The sequence below is a fragment of the Schistocerca piceifrons genome, chromosome 1 (genome assembly GCF_021461385.2).
Source record: "Schistocerca piceifrons isolate TAMUIC-IGC-003096 chromosome 1, iqSchPice1.1, whole genome shotgun sequence".
Lineage (NCBI taxonomy): Eukaryota > Metazoa > Arthropoda > Insecta > Orthoptera > Acrididae > Schistocerca > Schistocerca piceifrons.
In genome coordinates, this window is record NC_060138.1 from 429,386,075 (window position 1) to 429,406,465 (window position 20,391).

The following is a 20,391-nucleotide window of genomic DNA, read 5'->3' on the forward strand; positions in this document are numbered from 1 at the left end:
AAGGCAATTTTGACACCATATATTTGTTCTTGTAATAATGATAGGTAAGCATTCATTCACATATATGATAACTGGTATTTCCAGTTGCACTCCAGCTGAAATACCATGAAATCTGAACAATCCATTTCTTTTATGGCGACAATAGCCTTGCATTCCCTACTTATCAAAATTATTTCTCAAGAGTTATGATTGGTGTTTATGTTTCCCTCCCTTCTTATTCCTAACTATTTTTGAATAAGTCAGAAGCTTAAATTTTATACTTGTTGGTGTACTACATCCTTGGGTTGGTGAGTAATTTATGTAGGAAGGCAAACATTTTTTTATCAGTGAAGTATCTTTAAAAGTGATGGCTTCTGGTGCAGAAAAGCTTCTCTCTCTTAATACCACTGTCTATGAGGAGAACACAAGCTTAAAGTACCTAGAGAAGTAATGTCCCCACCATGGAAAATCCAGTATGGAATGTAACAATATTACGAAAACGATAGTTGCTACTCATCATACAGCAGAGATGCTGAGTCGCAGATAGGCACAACAAACGGACCACCAACCTCAGCAGCCAGATACTGCTGTCATGTGTATGCGAGTTGTGTGTGTGTGTGTGTGTGTGTGTGTGTGTGTGTGTGTGTGTGTGTGTGTGGTATTTTTCTTTTTTTTCCCCTCCTAATGAAGGCTTGTTGGCCAAAAGCTCATTTTCTGACAGTCTTTTTATGGTGCCTATCTGTGACTCAGCATGCCTGCTGTATGGTGAGTAGCAACTATCTTTTTCATAGTATTGTTAGGGAAATAATACGTAATTACACATGTCCATATGTGAAATAAAGTATACTTTAACTGAAGGGGGGGAAAAGCTTTTCAAACCTCAGTTACAAATTCTAATTATGTAGATGGCTTTGTTTTTCAGTACAATTATTTTTGGCAACAATTGTTGTTACTTTTTATATTACAATAAAACTCAGCTCCTTCCCAAGCTATGGTAATTATCTCTAATGAGGCTCTCATGGTTACAATAAAATAATAGTTTACGTAACATCCTGCAGTTGTTGCTGCAAAAATAACTCTCAAGTAATGCTGAACAGCCCAATAGTCTCTTACAAAACAGAATAATAATTGGCTTGAATTTTTAAAGTTTCTGTCAAAAAAGTAGGCTGCTCAAGGTTGCTCCTTACGTCTCCCCCCACTTTGACCCTGACACTGTAGTGTTGCCATGACAGGTGCCAGCAGGTCAGTTGTCACAACTCGCTACTTCCGTATATTTGGCTTTGTTTTTTTGTGAACTTATTCTGCTTTACAGACAGTTATAAAGAGTAACATTCTATGCATAGATTAGTTGGTAGTCCATATATTCTTAGTGTATGCCGGGACTGAATGTACATTAGAAAACGAACTAAATATGTAATGTTTAATGAAAAGTTATTCAATTAACTTGCTTGTGATGAGGGAGCCAGAATGAACACTACTTTGCCCAAGTACAAAAGTTGACAGCAAAAGCTCATGGAGTCACAGAAAGAACAGCGCAACATGTTAGTGATTAACTTCTTCAGAGGCTGTAGGTGTGAATGCTTTCTTCCATTCACCACATAAGGGATATAAACTGGAAAATAGATTTACTCAAATGGATGATTTTAATAAAAAAAAGTATGCTTTAGGAATGTGTTAGAATACTACAATAGAGGATAGTATCCTAGGTCTAATGAAGTCCACGACTAATACAAAATTGAGTATAAGGGCTTGGGAACATTCATTCTTCCCCCTTCTAAATGACATTGGTTTTATGACCAGAAAATGTGAGGACGAACAAAAATTTCTTATGGAACAAAGGGATAGTGCTACCTTGGGAAATACATTTTTGTGAACTATCCGTTTATTGCATACAGAGGACAACAAGCCTTATCTGAATGAAACTTGGTTTTCGCAAACCCATAGGAAGAAATATGTCTGGCACCACTTCAAGGAAAATGGTGGCCCAAAAATATCTACAGGCACTTTTGTATGGTGAATATTGGTGTTTTGGGTGGGGAAGAGTTGCAAATGTAATTCCTACAGGTGGTAGGGAATATTTTTAAGGGAAGCCATCACATCAAGAATCCTGGCAGTAATATGCAAGTACTTGTATACTGCCGTGACTGGAATATCTTGTTAGTAGGTGACACGAGACAAAAACGATTTTGGACTAAAAATAAGAGATATATAGCATTTTTTCACAAATATCACTAACATTTGAAAATACCATTAACTGGCATTGCTGACATTTCTTATGGAACAAAGGGATATTGCTACCTTGGGAAATACATTTTTGTGAACTATGCATTTATTGCATACAGAGGACAACAAGCCTCATCTGAATGAAACTTGGTTTTCGCAAACCCATAGGAAGAAATATGTCTGGCACCACTTCAAGGAAAATGGTGGCCCAAAAATATCTACAGGCACTTTTGTACAGTGAATATTGGTGTTTTGGGTGGGGAAGAGTTTCAAATGTAATCCCTACAGGTGGTAGGGAATATTTTTACGGGAAGCCATCACATCAAGAATCCTGGCAGTAATATGCAAGTACTTGTATACTGCCGTGACTGGAATATCTTGTTAGTAGGTGACACAAGACAAAAACTGTTTTGGATTAAAAATAAGAGATGTATAGCATTTTTTTCAGAAATATCACAAACATTTGAAAATACCACTAACTGGCATTGCTGTAAGATGGTGAGATGACCTTGACCCACCTATTTTTGTGAGAATCATTATAACTCTTATAGCAGCTCGTAACACATTACAGAGTTAAAAGGAAGGAGACACACAGTATTAAGCTCAATGTTAACCAGAGAGGAAATGGCATTATAAGATTTTTACTTTATTACCTCTGACTTTTTAACCAATGAATGCTGTTGAGGGTGAAAAATATGTGATGCCCCATGAGTGAACTTGCTGAAATTTTCTCATCAATTCCTAAAAAACAAGCAATATACGTCTTCATGCCCTACATTCATTAACCCATGTAAATATATTATTCTCATACACGAAGTCAACAAGTATACTCTAATAGGTTTTGTTGACTTATGATTTTTAAAGAGATCTTGGCATCTATTGATTAGCTAACTCATTTTTACAATTTTTTATGACGTGACACAACAGATACAAGGAACACATTACGGATGCAGACTGGCATGTCCAACCTTCTCACTTATTTATGCCACAATTTATAATGTACTGTGCAGTATTGTTCACTGACAATGTTAACACATTTTTCACAATAAAAATTTTTTTAAATGCACACAAAATTCAGTAACAATAATACACCCATTGTAGGGATTTGTTCTCCCTGTAAATACAAAAGCTACTTTTTCCTTTTTCTTTTCTATCTTTCAAAATTTTTTAAGAATACCAGAGCCAGTACAAAACCTACAATATGCACAGGTTTTGACAAATTTAATCATATTGTAAACAATAAAATCAGCACATCAAATGATTACAGAAATAAGAACAAAAAGCTTATACACTGCCACACGTAGAGGCAAATTATTACCATAAAAAGAATGACAGATATATGTATAGGTATATATATCTATGAATATATGTATAAACAAAGTGCCTTGCACATCTGTGATATACCACGACATCTGTTTCAGTGGCTTGGCAACAAAAAGCGAATATAGTTTGTGTATGTGTGTCTTTACATATACCTCTTTTCCACATCATACGCTTCTTTTAATTAAAATTATTAGCTGTGATCCATTCCAATACTGAACCAAAAGAACACACTCAAGATACAAACATAAGAGTCAACACTATAAGGGCATGTGTTAAAAACCAAATAACTTAGGATTATTACATTTCTATATCATAACTGTCAAAAATTGATTTTACTTTATCATCTACTGACAAAATATTCACAGCCTGCAAGACATTCTGAAGTTTACCGTAACTGTGGCTAGAGCTGTAATGGAATATTTTAACAGTTGTGACTCAAAATACATTAACCAAATAGTCACCAGAAGTGTAAAGAAATAAAAATTACATTTAGACAACTCTTTCACAGAGGATAAAGATCTCTAGGAAAATATTAACATAGTAAAATACACAACAATTATTAAAATATGTAATTAAACTCTGGAGAATAAGATAATCATGTCAATTCTTAAATAAATTACCTCAAAGGATGATTTACATTAGAAAATGAACGAGCCACTACAAGCTTCAGAGTAAAAGATCTAATACATTTTTTCATTTCACATACTGTTTGTCGAACTGCAATGGATGTTCCATTTTCATTTTTAATATTGTTATTACTTATCATAAATTATTTACATGAATCCTAAACTCAGTCTACAGAAACAAACAAAACATACCATTCTCATATAAAATAGAACATCCTATATATGCCACAAATAAAGGTCAAGTTGGTTTTGTGTGTTAAATAGATTTCTAAAAGTTTAACAAGCACTATGCAGTTTATGCAAATAAGCTACTGGCAGTGATAGCTAGTTCTTTTAAATCTGAATACTATACAACAAATCCTGTGCATATAAACAAATGCGTGGTAACTGCAAAGTAATTACACATTACTTCAGATTCTTTCAACAGCACACCATTAATCCAAAAACGAAATTCTTACTTCCTTTTGGCAGTGAAAGTCAGTCTTATCACAAAATCACAATTCAAATATTGCATCGCTTGAGTCAACACTTGTCTTAAAAGGAAGAAAGTAGATCACTACCAATGATCCAATACACAAAATTGTGTAATAATTAATGCCCTGTGACTTTAACTCCAGAAACTACCATAAAATATTTTTCACTTTCATATTTTGTTATCAAATTACAGCTTTACATAGTCTCTTAATTTTTAAGAAGCTCATCACATAACTGTTGATTGCAGCACTAAATTTGTTGGACATTAATACACTGTCAAAAATTTAGTATCAATTGCCCTGTAACTTCTTAGGCAGGTGTTATACTGTCTTCCTAAATAAGCAATTCTCATAATTGCTTCAAGTAACGTTCTCGTTATTTATTTACACTTGAATTGCTTGTGACCTGATACTCAGGTTTTTCACATTCCACAATGTCCTAATAAATAGAAACTGTACAAATATATTTATCCACTGTTCAAAACATGAGGATAAAACATGAGATCACCCGTTTGACATTCATAGAAATGTTTCGATGTACATCCACAAATTACTTCCTCTATTTACAAGATGCACATAAACATGCAGCAGGTAGATTGTCACTAGTACATATCCTACTGCCTTTCTTTCAACATGAGGTCAGTCTATGCAGCACATCACTTTATTTCCTTTTTGTCTTGATCTACAGTTGTGAGTCTTCGTAAAATTACTTTATATTTGTATTAAAATATAACTCTGAATTCTGCATTTCACTCTTTTCATAAAAAAGGCTTTATATATAATGTGAAATGTTTCACTTGTAGAAATATATCTTCCACTCCCCAGTAATGGAGATCATGCATAGTGAGGATTCAACACAAATTTTGCAGCTTAAACTCATTGTTCCAAGCTTGCTGCAGCAGACCATTACCTACTTGCTAATGCTAGCATTTGTAGTCATCATGATGGTAGGCTCAATTGATTTGATGGGCTTTTCTGCAAAAACAAAAATTGTTTGTGTTACACACCTAATTAGCATATTATATCACAAAGTGCATATAATTAAAAAGTTGTGGAGGGAGAGGGACAGGGATCAACAACTGCCACACAGATTTTTATGAGCTATTGGCCTTATTGATTTTAATCTTTTCTGCAGTACATCACTCTTACTTTTCAAACGTCACAGAAGCTCTTCTGGATACCTTGCTGCCTTAGCACCAGTACACTTTTTACTTCATGTGTGCTAGTCCAGCAGCTACTATCGTGGGTTACAGGTAGTTTGTTACCTAAATGAAATTTCTTTTATTGTATGAGTATACTGATAAGAATACTTTAGGTAGCTAAGTGCTACTGACACTCTTAGAGACTGTAAGGATTATGTATAATGATTATGGAACACTGTCACTGTTTGTAAATTGATCTAAATATGCATGGACCATATCTACTTTACATTCTATATTTTTAAACTAAATGAGAATATACATAAAACTGTGAATACTTGCATGATATCATCAGATAATGTCCCCCCTATCAATGGTGAAACTAAAGAACTGGGGAAAATACAATTGATATTATGCTAAATAGTCTGGCAAGTCAGGAATGATATAAAACAGTTACATTTTAAATTTTATGTTTTATGACAACTGTCTTTTTTCTTAACAATTAAGGAAAAAACAGGTCGCTACTTACCGTAAAGAAGACACATCAAGTTGCAGACAGGCACAATTTAAAGACACTCAGATACAGCCTCTGGTCACAGCCTTCATCAGTAAACACACACACACACACACACACACACACACACACACACGAGACTGACGACTCCAGCATCTCGGGCTGGAATCCATTCTGGCCCCAGATACTGGAGTTGGCAGTCTCGCATTTGTGTGTGTGTGTGTGTGTGTGTGTGTGTGTGTGTGTGTGTGTGTACTGACAAAGGCTATGGCCGAAAGCTACATGTGAGTGTCGTTTAATCATGACTGTCTGGAACTAGATGTGTCTTTTTTACGGTAAGTAGCACTCTGTCTTTCCCTACATCGTTAATACTCCTACCTGGAGTTTTCATTGTTTGATCTGTCTTATTCTTAATAATTAATTACTTCCAAAAGCATTATGTCACACTGAATAGTGTAAAAAAGAATCAACGAGCTATGTTACAATTTAGGACTTTGTCCAGGATATTTCAAACAATCAACAGAGGCAGAACATGTTACATGGTCCTGTGTTTGTAAGCTTCAAATTTATAATTAAGTGCAACAGAATGGAAACGTGTAAAAAAAAAGAGGCTTCTTAATCTGCAAATAAATCTGTTATTTATCTCTTAAGAAAGCTGTTACTATAATGAAGTAGCAAAAAGGTCACCAGGTGAAATACTTGCTACAGTCCTTGGATTGGGGGAGTGACAGGAAGATGGGGAAGCGGGCACTACCACACAGGTTGTCATGTGCTCTCCCGTGGATAGATGGGAGGAGGCCAGGACTGCAAACCGAGAAATCAATGGCCAAATACGTGCCATGTGTGCCACACTGAAATGTGTGGGGGCACCTGTATTTAAGAGGCAGAGGTCGAGTTGTGATAGCAAATTTTCCACCTCCCTACCTCGGCCAGTAAGCACAGCGGCACCCCACAAGGGGTTATGTGCGTTAAAATCTCCCAAAAATAGGAAAGGTTTACGGAGTTGATCAATCAGTGCAGTCAATATGTTCAGGTGTACTGCACCATCTGGAGGTGTAGACAGGTATTTCCTGCGTCGTCCTTATCCTTCAAGAGAGGTTTGAACGGGCACAGGTTCACTACATAGTAAGTTCAGGACATAGACACAAACTCCACCTGACACTCTATTATAGTCACTACAGTTCCTGTAATATCCCTTATAGCCACAGAAGGTAGAGGTCTGCAATACCTGGAACTATGTTTTCTGGAGGGCAATGCAGAAAGCAGGTGTAAAGCTTAACAGTTGCTGTAGCTCAGCCAGGTGGTGGGAAAAACCGCCGCAATTCCACTGGAAGATTACGTGATTGTGAGACTTGGAAGACATGAAACACTCAATGCTGCCACCAGATGAGTGTCTGTGCGATCGACATCCATTGTGTCCGAGTGCACAGTGAGATCTAGGTCCTCAGCGGACACCAGAATCTCCACCTCATCGTCAGACACAGAGCTTGTGGGTAGTGGTGGTGTGGGTGCCACCGCAGTGCCTTGCTTCTTGGGGGACTTTTTCTTTTTTGGTTTCTGTCGCTGCTCCTTAGGTTTTTCTGACTGTGAGGGCTTCACTGATTCTGTCTCAGTGACTGAGGAGGACCATGAAGCCCTACGACCGACTACCCATGGTTGCTTCGGCCACTGGCGGGTGTCAACTTTACCACTGATAGGAACATGGGAAGGGAGTGACCCAAGGGATTCCTTCCTGGCAAGAGGAGCTGAAGAAGCCTTACGCTTCTCCGGCTGAGTGGGAACTGACATCCCCGATGGTTGGGGGGGGGGGGGGGGGGGGTGTTCCTGAAGTAGGTTGTGCAGGAGCAACAGGGAGGGAAGTGCCCCCCACCATCAACGGGGCAGGTGGAGTCTGACGGCTCTGAGAGCTAACTGTACGCGGCAGAATGGAAGATGGTAGAACCGTTGTCATAGCGGCAGCCTAGGTTGACGTCATATGCACAGGATGTAGCCTCTCATATTTTCTCTTAGCCTCAGTGTAGGTCAGTCAGTCCAGGGTCTTTTATTCCATTGTTTTTCTTTCTTCTGGAGAATCCTGGCAGTCTGGCGAGCAAGGCGAATGGTGCTCTCCACAGCTGACACAGATGGGAGGCAGGGCACAGGAAGTATTGGGATGTGAAGGGCGTCCACAATCCCGACAGGTGATGTTGGAAGTACAGCGGGAAGACATATGGCCGAACTTCCAGCACTTAAAGCACTGCACTGGGAGAGGAATATATGGCTTTACATCACAGCGGTAGACCATCACCTTTACCTTCTCAGGTAATGTGTCACCCTCAAAGGCCCAGACAATGGCACCGGTGGCAACCTGATTATCCCTCGACCCCGGTGAAGGCACCAGACGAAATGGACACCTCACCCTGTAAATTGGCATGCACCTCATTGTCCGACTGCAGAATAAGGTCCATGTAAAACATGATACCCTGGACCATATTTAACCTCTTACGGGGCGTGATGGAAACAGAAACATCTCCCAGCTTGTCACACGTGAGTAGTGCCTGTGACTGGGCAGAGGATGCTGGTTTGATCAAGACCAACCCTGACTGCATTTTGGACAAGCTCCCCATCCCCCCAAACTTGTTCTCTAAATGCTCCAAAGGAAACCTGAGGTTTCATTGACAAGAAAGATTCCCCATCAACTCTTGTACATACAAGGTACCGGGTTGAATAAGCTTCGCTGCCATCCTTAGCCTGGCGTTCCTCCCATAGTGTGGCCAGGAAGGGAGGGGGAGGGGGGGGGGGGGGGCGGGGGAATGATTTCGGGCCATATTTCTTAGCATTGAAGTTAGACCTTGACTGCTTAGAGAATGTTGGTGTTTGACCACCAGCAAGAGATGATGTACTACACTTTATGGTGGGTCATCCACCCTGATGCCACCCACTCCGACCAGGGACTCTCCCCATGGGCGCCACTCAGCCACAGCAAAGGCCACTGGCAGGATGGCCATTGCTGGGAGACCCGATGCCCCAGGGCGACAGGCAACTACTCCTTGGCATACATGGGGAAGTAACGGTGCAGGCATGACCTGTGTGGTCAGGGGGCTACAACCAACAGGGTACATGGTGGCCCCACCACAATGGACTGGCTCCCATGCTGGATATCAGGCACAAATGAGCTGAGAAGTCCATTATCGTCGACAGCGGAGAAAGCGATACTGCACAGAGGACGGAGGAAAACGAGCCCAGGAGGGTGACCTTGCCCAACAGCTGGAGAATGAGCGGAAGTGCGGATCCACGTCGACGAAGGATTTGAGAAGTCTCAGCGCATGATGGACACTTTGCACCATGTAAGGCATCCTGCTCCAATTGGCTCACTCTTCGGGAAATTTTGAAAAATTGAGGTCAGACCCTACAAGGGACGATCACATAAAGGCTGAAACGTGTGAGACTCCTTTTAGTTGCCTCTTACGATAGGCAAGAATACCTTGGCCTATTCTAACCCCTGGACCCATAGGGGGTAGGGGGGTGGATGTGAATGGAGAGAGGGTGATATGGGGGGGAGAGGGAGGGAGGGAGGGAGGGAGAGGGGGGGGGGGAGTCACTCAGAAGATAGACAGAGAGGGGGGAAGGAGGGGGGCAATGGACAAAGAGGGGGAATGAAGGAGATTAGCACGGAAGGGGAAGGGGAAAGGGAAAGATGGGCGGGGTGCAATGGCAGAGGGTGGCAAACAAAGAGTGTGGGAGATGAGAATAGGAAGGAGATGAGGACAGAGAAATGGAAACTGTTAGTTGGAGGGTGTGGGGCAGTAGGTTAATAAACACTATGTGATCAAAAGTACCTGTACATTTGCAAAAACATATGTTGTTCATATTAGGTGCATTGTGCTGCCACCTACTGTGAGGTACTGCAAATTAGCGACCTCAGTAGTCATTAGACATCATGAGAGAGCAGAACTGGGCGCTCCGTGGAACACATGGACTTTGAACATGGTCAGGTGATTGGGTGTCACTTGTGTCATACGTCTGTACGTGAGATTTCCACACATCTAAACATCCCTAGGTCCACTGTTTCCAATGTGATAGTGAAGTGAAAATGTGAACAGACATGTACAGCACAAAAGTGTACAGGCTGACCTCTTCTGTTGACTGACAGAGACTGCTGACAGTTGAAGAGGGTTGTAATGTGTAATAGGCAGACATCTATCCACATTATTACACAGGAATTCCAAACTGCATCAGGATCCACTGCAAGTACTATGACAGTTAGGCAGGAGGTGTGAAAACTTTGATTTCATGGTCAAGAGTGGCAACACATCACCCCCGTAAATGCGAAACAATGCCTCGCTTGGTATAAGGAGCATAAACATTAGACGACTGAACAGTGGAAAAACGTCATGTGGAGTGTTGAATCACAGTACACAATGTGGCGATCCGATGGCAGGGTGTGGGTATGGCGAATGCCCGGTGAACATGATCTGCCAGTGTGTGTAGTGCCAACAGTATAATTCGGAGGTGGTGGTGTTGTTATGGTGTGGTCGTGTTTTTCAAGAAGGGGGCTTGCAGCCCTTGTTGTTTTGCGAGGCACTATCATAGCACAGACCTAATTTGATGTTTTAAGCATCTTCTTGCTTCCCACAGTTGAAGAGCAATTCGGGGATGGCGATTGCATCTTTCAACAGGATTGAGCAGCCTGTGGTGGAGTGGTTACAATAACATCCCTTTAATGGACTAGCCTGCAGAGAGTCCTGACCTGAATCCTACAGAACACCTTTGGGATGTTTTGGAATGCCGACTTTGTGCCACGCCTCACCGACCAACATCGATACCTTGCCTCAGTACACTTCTCCATGAAGAATGGGCTGCCACTCAACCAAGAAACCTTCCAGCACCTGATTGAACATAGGCCTGTGAGAGTGGAAGCTGTCATCATCGCTAAGGGTGGGCCAACACCATATTGAATTCCAGCATTACCGATGGAGTGTGCCACGAACTTGTAAGTCACTCTCAGCCAGGCGCCTGGATACTTTTGGTCACATAGATTGAGGCCGAGATGGAGGTCAACACCCAAGAAGGTGGCACACTGGGTAGAGAAGGACCAGATGAAGTGGAAGGGAAGGAAGAGTTGAGGTTACTCAGTTGTTTTGTCATAGCAGTATAGTTAGTATCTTAACACATACATCACCAGAATAACGTAGGCCCATATTGTTTGTTCATTCGCACAAAAATCCAATACCCACTAAAATTATGTGTATTTTGAAGCAAAAAGGGAAAGGAGAAGAGAGGCAAGGAGGAGGGAGGAAGGTAAAGATAGAGAAAGAGAAAGAGAAAGAGAAAGAGAGAGAGAGAGAGAGGGAGGGTGATGGACTGCAAGTGGGTGGCTAGTGGCTCAGAGAGAGGCAGTCGGTTCAAAACTCCCAACACCCAGCCTGCTTCAGGATCATTGACGATATCTTCATGATCTGGGCTCAGGGCTAAGATGCCCTACCCACATTCCTTCACAACCTCAGCACCTTCTATCCCATCCATTTCACCTGGTCTATTCATTGCACCACCTCCCCTGCACAATGATCTCCATGTCTCCGATGGCTCTGCTCACACCTCTGTCCACATTAAAACAACTAACACAAATAGTACCTGCATTTAGACATCTGTCATCCTTTCCACACCAAATATTCCTCTCATACAGCCTTGTGGACAATTTACCTGAGTCCCCTACCCAGTACGCTGAAGGCCTCATGACAGCCTTCACAGGCAGGCGGTACCCACCAAACCTAGTTCACAAACAGATTTCGCATGTCATATCCTCACAACCCCCCCCCCCCCCCCCCTCAAGATTCAGCTACACCCCTTGTCATCCAATATCTTCCTGGACTGGACCATATCCTTCACCAGGACTCTGATTATCTCTCATCCTGCTCTGAAATGAGCAACATTCTACCTAAGATTCCTCCTACCCCTCGTTAAGTGGTGTTCCAAGCCCACCATCCAACCTACACAACATCCGAGTCCATACCTATGCCCACCCATTCTCAGACCCTTTCTGCAGTGATTATATCCCTGTGGCAGACTAAGGTGCATGACATGACTCAATCCACCCAATCCTACTCAAGTCCCAACACAGGCACATCCTACCTCATCAGAGGATGGGCCACCTGTGAAAGTAGCCACATCATATACCAACTCTGCTGCAAACAGTCTACAGCTTTTTATGTCAGCAAGACTATCAAACAGCTATCCACTAGGATGTTTGGCCACTGCCAAACTTTTCCCAAGCACAAAGTTGACCATCTGGTGACACAATATGCAGCTGAGCACAACATGCTCAGTTCCAATGGCTACATCACAACCTGCACCATTTGGATCCTTCCCTGCACCATCAGCTTGTCTGTACTATGCAGATTGGAGTTACTTTTGTAACACACCCTCTGCTCCCATCTCGGGTAACCCACTGTCTCTGCTACCTCCACCTAACAGTTTCCCTTTACTCTGGCCTGTTACCCCCTCCCTTTTCACATCCCCACATCATTTTCGGCGTGTGACACACCCCACTGGTCCCTACAATCATGCATGACATGCCTAGCCCATATTCCTGCCACCCTCCGTCCTGCACTCCTAGCCAGCAAACTGACTGCCTTCCACCAAGCTGCTAGTGACCCATCCCCATTCCCTCTCCCTGCCTCCCTCCTCCCTCCCCCTCCAACCAGCCCACCCAACGCTACTCCCACCAACAACCAGTCCACCTGCCAAGAAAAAAAAAAAAAAAAAAAAACATTGGCACTGTTAGTCCATTCAGCCCCTTTTAAGGGCAGAGCTGTCTGTGTGTGTGTGTGTGTGTGTGTGTGTGTGTGTGTGTGTGTGTGTGTGTGTGTGTGTGTTTTTGTTTTACTCTAGCTTATCAAAGGACTTACTGGATCATGTAATGTGAAATGATCGAACACTTCCATTAGTTCTTCCATGCTATATTCTTCGAGACACACAAACCCTTCCAAACTTGGTGCCTGCTTTCTGGCACAGTCCATACAATGAACAACATGCCTTTTTTCTTGTTCTCTGATGAAGAGGATGTTGAAAACTTCAATCTGAAACACAGATTATTTCAATCAAAATATTTTCATTTGGGAGGAACACTGTGCAGACACCGTCTTTTGATACTATTCATAGAACAGTAAACAAAAATAGTATTTCATATGTGCTGCTAATTTTGCAAGTGAATATTGCACCCTACATCTAATTACTGCAAATTAGTTACAAACAACTCATTCTACAAATAAGCTGTCTCTGAAACAAACAACCAAAATGTCTTTTTACTGTTTTGCAGGCACAGTTTGCATATAGTTTTAATACTTATCTTACCTCACACTGTCCACAGTAATGAGATGCTTCATTCTTTCCTCGACCATGGAATCTCACTTCTACACCTTTTGACTTCACAAATTCTAATATCATGGCACATTGGCGTAATGTCCTTAGCAAACAATTTCTGCAAACAAACAAAAATATCACTCATATTTATAAGGTGTAACAAAATGTTACATGGAATTCAGATAGTGTGAAAACAAAGAAAATATTCCATGTCTTTCCACTTCTTTGACCACTGGTCAAGAACACTGTGTTCACTATGAAGCAGCAGACATTTCCTATATTTTCCACAAATTCTTGCTACTGATTTCCATGCTTCTACATATGATACAGAATGGTCAAAGGGATGAGGATTTTGTATCATGATCTGTTTCTACTCTCTATAATATTTTGATGGATTTATCCTTTAGTGCCTACTAGGGTAGTAAATGAAAGACAGTGACTTGAACTAGAAACATCCTAACTTTAATATTAGCTGCATTAAAAATTAGCTCTTCAAATACAATTCTCAATGTGATATACAGCATATATGAAGTGCATCATTAAATATCTTACATTCTTAGTGACTGGACAATCAATTGTTGTTTTACATTCAATAAGTTTTTTTCAGTCAAATGAAACAACAGAATGAAACTAGTCTCTGCAGCCATCTTAGCTATATGAATGTTTTCACTCAGCCTCCATGTCCGAGTGGTTTCATTCAATATGTGATAAATGACAAACACAAGATTCTGACAGTTATGGCAGTTATATGGATGTTTTCACTCAGTCTCTGTGTTTGGGTAATTTCATTTACATACTTTTATAGCATTTTTGATTATACATTAACCACAACGTATACGATTTCAAGGAGATACATTTTCAAAAATGAAGCATTTTCAAAATTTATGTATTTGTTTACCTAAATATGACTTTTTTCATACTTCTGGCAATAAATATGAGTTTTGGGTTGGTTTTAAAAGTTTAATAACTGGCAGTAAATCATAAATTTTTGTTTAAATAAATGAACAATTACTTTTGTAATTATGTTTACTGAAGCGTCTCTGTCTCTCTCTTCCTACTGATTTGCATCCATCACTGACAATTATGTTTTGGTAAATGAAGTGGTGAATAGGATGCATGTAAGATACATTTTTTAATTGTTTTGTGTTTTCAAGCACATACTGTCACTTGTTGAACTACTTTTTGGCAAGAAATATTTGTAAAAATTCATTAATTTTCTTTTAATCTGTATGATTAACAGTTTCATAAAATGAATTATTCTTGCATACACAGTATATCACACTGGATTTATCTTGAGGATCACTTTTTTCCCAGTCAAGTGATTTCTTTCATTACCATGTCACTGAGTACTTCCTAACCTAACCTAACCTAAGCATACTGATCCAGATGCAAAGTTCATCACAAAGAAAACACTGATTCATAAACATGGACAAAAACTGAACTAAATGCTACTTGTTGGCACTCAATAAAAAGCAATTATCAGAAAGGCAATAACATTGATGACAGGGAAGAACAGAGTGCAGTGAACAATAATAATGAAACAATGGCAAAAAATATCAATTGTTTCTGTTTAGAGCTGATAGCAATGGACAGCATTGACAGTTTTTGTTCAGTTGCTCCTAGACACTGGTTTGATTCAAAGGAATGACAGCATAATTCGACAAATATGTAAAACTACAGTTCCACTAACCTCATACACCGTGTGATCAAAAGTATCCAGACACCTGCCTGAAAATGACTTACAAGTTCATGGCACCCTCCATCGGTACTGCTAGAAGTCAATACAGTGTTGGCCCTCCCTTAGCCTTGATGACAGGTTCCACTCTCACTCTCACTCCACTTAGGTGTTTGAAGGTTTCTTGTGGAATGGTAGCCCATCCTTCATGGAGTGCTGCACTGAGGAGAGGTATTGACTCAGTGAGGCCTGGCACGAAGTCGGCATTCCAAAACATCCCAAAGATGTTCTGTAGAATTCAGGTCAGGACTCTGTGCAGGCCAGTCCATTACAGGGATGTTAATGTTGTGTAAACACTCTGCCACAGGCCGTGCATTATGAACAGATGCTCGATCATATTGAAAGATGCAACCACTATCCCTGAATTGCTCTTCAACAGTGGGAAGCAAGAAGGTTCTTAAAACATCAATGTAGGCCTGTGCTGTGATACTGCGATGCAAAACAACAAGGGGTGCAAGACCCCTCCTTGAAAAACATGACCACACCGTGGCACTACCACCTCTGAATTTTACTGTTGGCACTACACACGCTGGCAGATGATGTTCGCCGGGTATTCGACTTATCCACACCCTGCCATCGCATCATCACATTGTGTACTGTGATTGGTCACTCCACACAACATTTTTACACTGTCCAATCATCTATTGTTTACGCTCCTTACACCAAGTGAGGCATCGTTTGGCATTTACTGGCATGATGTGTGGCTTATGAGCAGCCGCTCGACCATGAAATCCAAGTTTTCTCACCTCCCACAGTACTTGCAGTGGATCCTGATGCAGTATGGAATTCCTGTCTGATGGTCTGGAAAGATGTCTGTCTATTACACATTATGACCCTCTTCCACTGTCGGCAGTCTCTGTCAGTCAACAGACAAGGTCGGCCTGTACGCTTTTGTACTGTACATGTCCCTTCATGTTTCCACTTCACTATCACATCGGAAACAGTGGACCTAGGGATGTTGAGGAGTGTGGAAATCTTGTGTACAGATGTATGACACAGGTGACACCCAATCACCTGACCACGTTCAAAGTCAATGAGTTCTGCAGAGTGCCCCATTTTGCTCTCTCATGATGTCTAATGACTACTGAGGTCGTAGATATGGAGTACCTGGCAGTAGGTGGCAGCACAATGCATCCAATATGAAAAACATATGTTTTTGGGGGGTGTCCAGATACTTTTGAACACATAGTCTACTATCACCGTTCTTCATAATATCTCTGTTTTCGGAAGGAAATCATTTAAAATAATATACATATAGACTACTTTTGCTATATTATGGGATTTTCCACTGCATCTTGCAAGTTGCTTTAAAGGAAAATTTGGGAGAGAAAATATTGTGCTGGGAACATGTTACTGGAAAATCAGATATGATTTTATCCAGTATGGCTACACAATATGAAGGCATTTTTGGAAATATCACTGAAGAGGAAAAATGTAACCCATCACATTTTTTGAATAAATAATTTATTTCACAATAACTAGTTTTGGGCCTATGCCCACTGTCAGATGACAACAAGGATTTATTGTACAAATTTATGTCCTGCAATATAACAGAATATCTGTGATTTTATCGTTTAAAAAAGCTTTTCACTATATGCAAGGTCTGCATATTTTACTTCTCAGTATATAAGTTTTATTTTATACATTACAATTTGAAGATCTGCTTCACTGATGTGTGACATACTGAACCATGAGTTAGCCTCAGGGCAATGTGGCAGACAGACAAATGTGTTCAATTCTGCTATGTTTACATCTGCATACATCATCTTAGCGACTTAGTTGGCTGTACCAAAGAACACAATGGCACAGTGATGAAATACGTCTACAAATATTATGTTGTTTTCTTTATAATGTGAATATTCTTATTCTTTGCCCAACTCTGTGAAGATTAATAATGAAAAATCCACACTGGAATACCATTGTGAGTAGTACTGATTGCTACTCATTGCATAGAGGAGGCACTGAGCAGCAGATAGCTGCATTTGAAAGCAGATTGCTGGTTATTTTTAGCTATCTGATGAAATTTCTTCATCCAATCAAAACTCTCTCTCTCTCTCTCTCTCTCTCTCTCTCTCTCTCTCTCTCTCTGCCAGTGTCATCTCTGGACACTGTGAGTAGTGATCTCGGATGGTGTGGGTGGTGAGGGTCCAGAAGAACTGTTGGGTAGATGGTGGGAGGGGGGGGGGGGGGGTCTAGAAGAACTATGGGGCAGAGAGGGGAGGAACAGTGGGGTAGGGTGGAGGAAGATGCTGTATGCTGCCCATGGGTGTGACAGCTAAATGAAAAAACTGGAAATATGTTGATTAGTTTCTTCCAGACACTACAGGCAGTAGAGGGTAAATGGTGTCATCAAGCAAGTGGCTGTTGGAAGCCTACACAACTGTCCAATGAGATCTGTACAAAATGGCTGGTTTTATTGTGTCATTCTGTAGTGTAGTCTGCAGTTTTGGCTGTTTTTACAGTATTTCTCATTTCAAGATTTCTCATTTCATATCTGTATACTCCAAATTATATTTGATTATATCTTTGCTAAAACAGGATTTTTACACTTAAATTACATAACTTTCAGCATGGAACAGGAGAAAACTCCTGCTGAAAAAAAGTCCTCATTCAAAACTGAAATAAGATATTTAGCTTACAGAATTTTAACTACATATAAATGAAATGTATTACCTTCTATCACAAAGTAAGCTGCGTGGTGTTTGTTTGTTTATGTAAATAGGTGTGATGTGATTTAAAAGTTGTTCTAGTGAATGTAATCAAGAATTTGCATTTTTAGAGTCTTCAACACAAAAACTGACACAGAAATACTCCCACTAATTCTTGGGCTGTTCATCTGGATATCGCACAGCTTCAACAGAGAAAGTTAATAACAAACACTTCAACAGGTTTCCCAGACAACCTCAAGAGTTGCTTCTAAATTGGAAAAAAAAAATGTTTGTGAGCTGTCTCCTGATGTGAACTATGCTACTATTTTTGTTTGTGAGGAACATTTTTCCAAAAAAGACTTTATTCATAAACCAGATGTAGCCTGAACATGCATGTGTTTCGAAAATGTCCGACAGATGTTCTTTATGTAGGTACTAATTTCAGAAGTGGACTAGGTGAAATTGGTGTTAATGTACTACCAAGCACAACATGTGCAGTGGCAAGTGTTCATTATACAGCTGTTAATACTGGAAGTGAAACTGCTGTTAATAAATTATCAAGCACTAGTTTGCTGAACAGAGTAATTCTTTGAGTGATACACTTTGTAAATTTTTTGTTTCCTCTCAAAATGAATCTACACGTGGTGAACACACATTCTTATCCAAAACATCTTTTAATGACGAAAGTGGGGTTTTGGGTAAGGGAGGTTTCAAAAGCAGACTTTAGTCCCATAAAATTAAAAAATGTACAAGATTCATGTGAAAACTTTAACAAGGATATCAAAACTTAAAGCAAAGCTACATAATGGGAAATATGAATTAAAAACATTTACAGATTTAAGTGACAGCAGTACTTTCTCCTTCATATAAAACTATTTAAATTTCACAGACATGCAATTAACATACATTGAGCAATCAGAAAATGCTAGGTGATGGACATCTGAGAGCAAGGTATTTGCTCTGTCCTTACACAAGCAAAGCCCTTGGCTATACAAATATTTGTCAGTTCAATTTCCCCTTTCTTCTGCCAGGCATCTAAAACTCCCATGATCTCCTGTACATTTTGAGCTGGGCTGGAATCCTGCAGTAATGAATGTAACACAAGCAGAAGTAGAAGCAGTGAACAACAATGATAAATATTGTGTTTTGTTCGATAATATGTCTTTGGAGAGAGAGATAGAGAGTTGTATTATGACGCAAAGAAGTAACTAATTTCAGGTTTTCTGGATGTACGACTTTAGGAAGGTAAAATTTGTATGCAAACTACACATTAATATTTGTGGTCAGAGGCATACATAAACACTGGAAGCAGGTTGCCACACATAACTTCATCAGAACTATGTTCCAAGTACTACTTTATAGAAGTCCTCATTATCTATGTCACAAGGCAACTGCGTGAATTTCACAGTTTGTGACCAGGCTTCAACCAAGCAGAGAGCACTGAAGGAACCGCACAATGAGAAATTTACTGAATTCAGTTCATTTCGCTTTTTAGTCAGTGATGAACTTATTTGCAGTGATTTATGATGTCCCACAACTATTAAAGAATACTAGAAATGTACTCCAAAGAAATAAAATACAATTTGGGTATCATGCCAAAACTGCAGAGGAATCATTTTGATATTAAGGATTCTTTTACTAAAACTGTAAGTTAAGGCAGCTGCAGCCAAGCTTAGTCACAAGTGGGTGCAGTTATTGAGAACTATGTAGCATTTAATATTTTACCTGCAGAAGTAATATACACTGCAGAATTTGTTGAAAAGGTATAGTGCTTGTTCGATTCACTAAACAGCTTCCATTATTATCCACAAGATGGCAACTCTTATCAGTTTGCCATTTCTCTAGTCACCACATATTGAAATATGGTATAATGCATTATAGGAAATGAAAAAGTGGAAAGTTGGAGTTAGGAACAGGGAGAGACAGGACAAAAATTTTAAGTTTGTGGCAAACTATAATAAGATCACTGATGTTCTTTTGGAACTGATGAAAAAAATTGGCTTTAATTATTGAAGCATGAGGACTTTCAGTCAAGACCTGCTGGAGAATGTTTTGTTATTGTGTGAGGCAGATTGGTGTTGCAAACCCTAACCCAACCTGCTTTCAGTTCAAAGCAGCACTGAAAACAGTTATAATAAATAACATGTCCCTACCCACAAATTCACTAGGCATTAATGTAGGATGGGTCAGAGGGGCTATGAGAAGAAAGTATGTGTTTTACTGAGTGTTCCCACATGTGCAGTTCAGAAAATCTGGTGTTGGTGGGATGGATCCAAATGGTACGGGCTGTAATGCATTCACTTAAGTCACAAAATTATGAAAAGGGTAGTTGCTACTCACCATACAGCAGAAATGCCGAGTTCCAAATAGGCACAACAAAAAGACTGTCA

The 20,391-nt window shown here is 40.1% G+C and overlaps 1 protein-coding gene across 1 annotated transcript in view; it reads right to left on the reverse strand.

Moving 5' to 3' along the window:
* Nucleotides 1-3,406: 3,406 nt before the first annotated feature.
* The window catches only part of LOC124790266 (histone demethylase UTY), a 327,821-nt gene continuing 310,836 nt past the window's right edge, over nt 3,407-20,391 (reverse strand). Inside the window, exons 22-24 of the mRNA XM_047257771.1 lie at nt 13,610-13,736; nt 13,165-13,335; nt 3,407-5,599 (exon numbers count right to left, since the gene is read on the reverse strand). Coding sequence (XP_047113727.1) covers nt 5,564-5,599; nt 13,165-13,335; nt 13,610-13,736 — 334 coding nt within the window. The 3' untranslated portion in view covers nt 3,407-5,563. The remainder of the gene's footprint in view (nt 5,600-13,164; nt 13,336-13,609; nt 13,737-20,391) is intronic.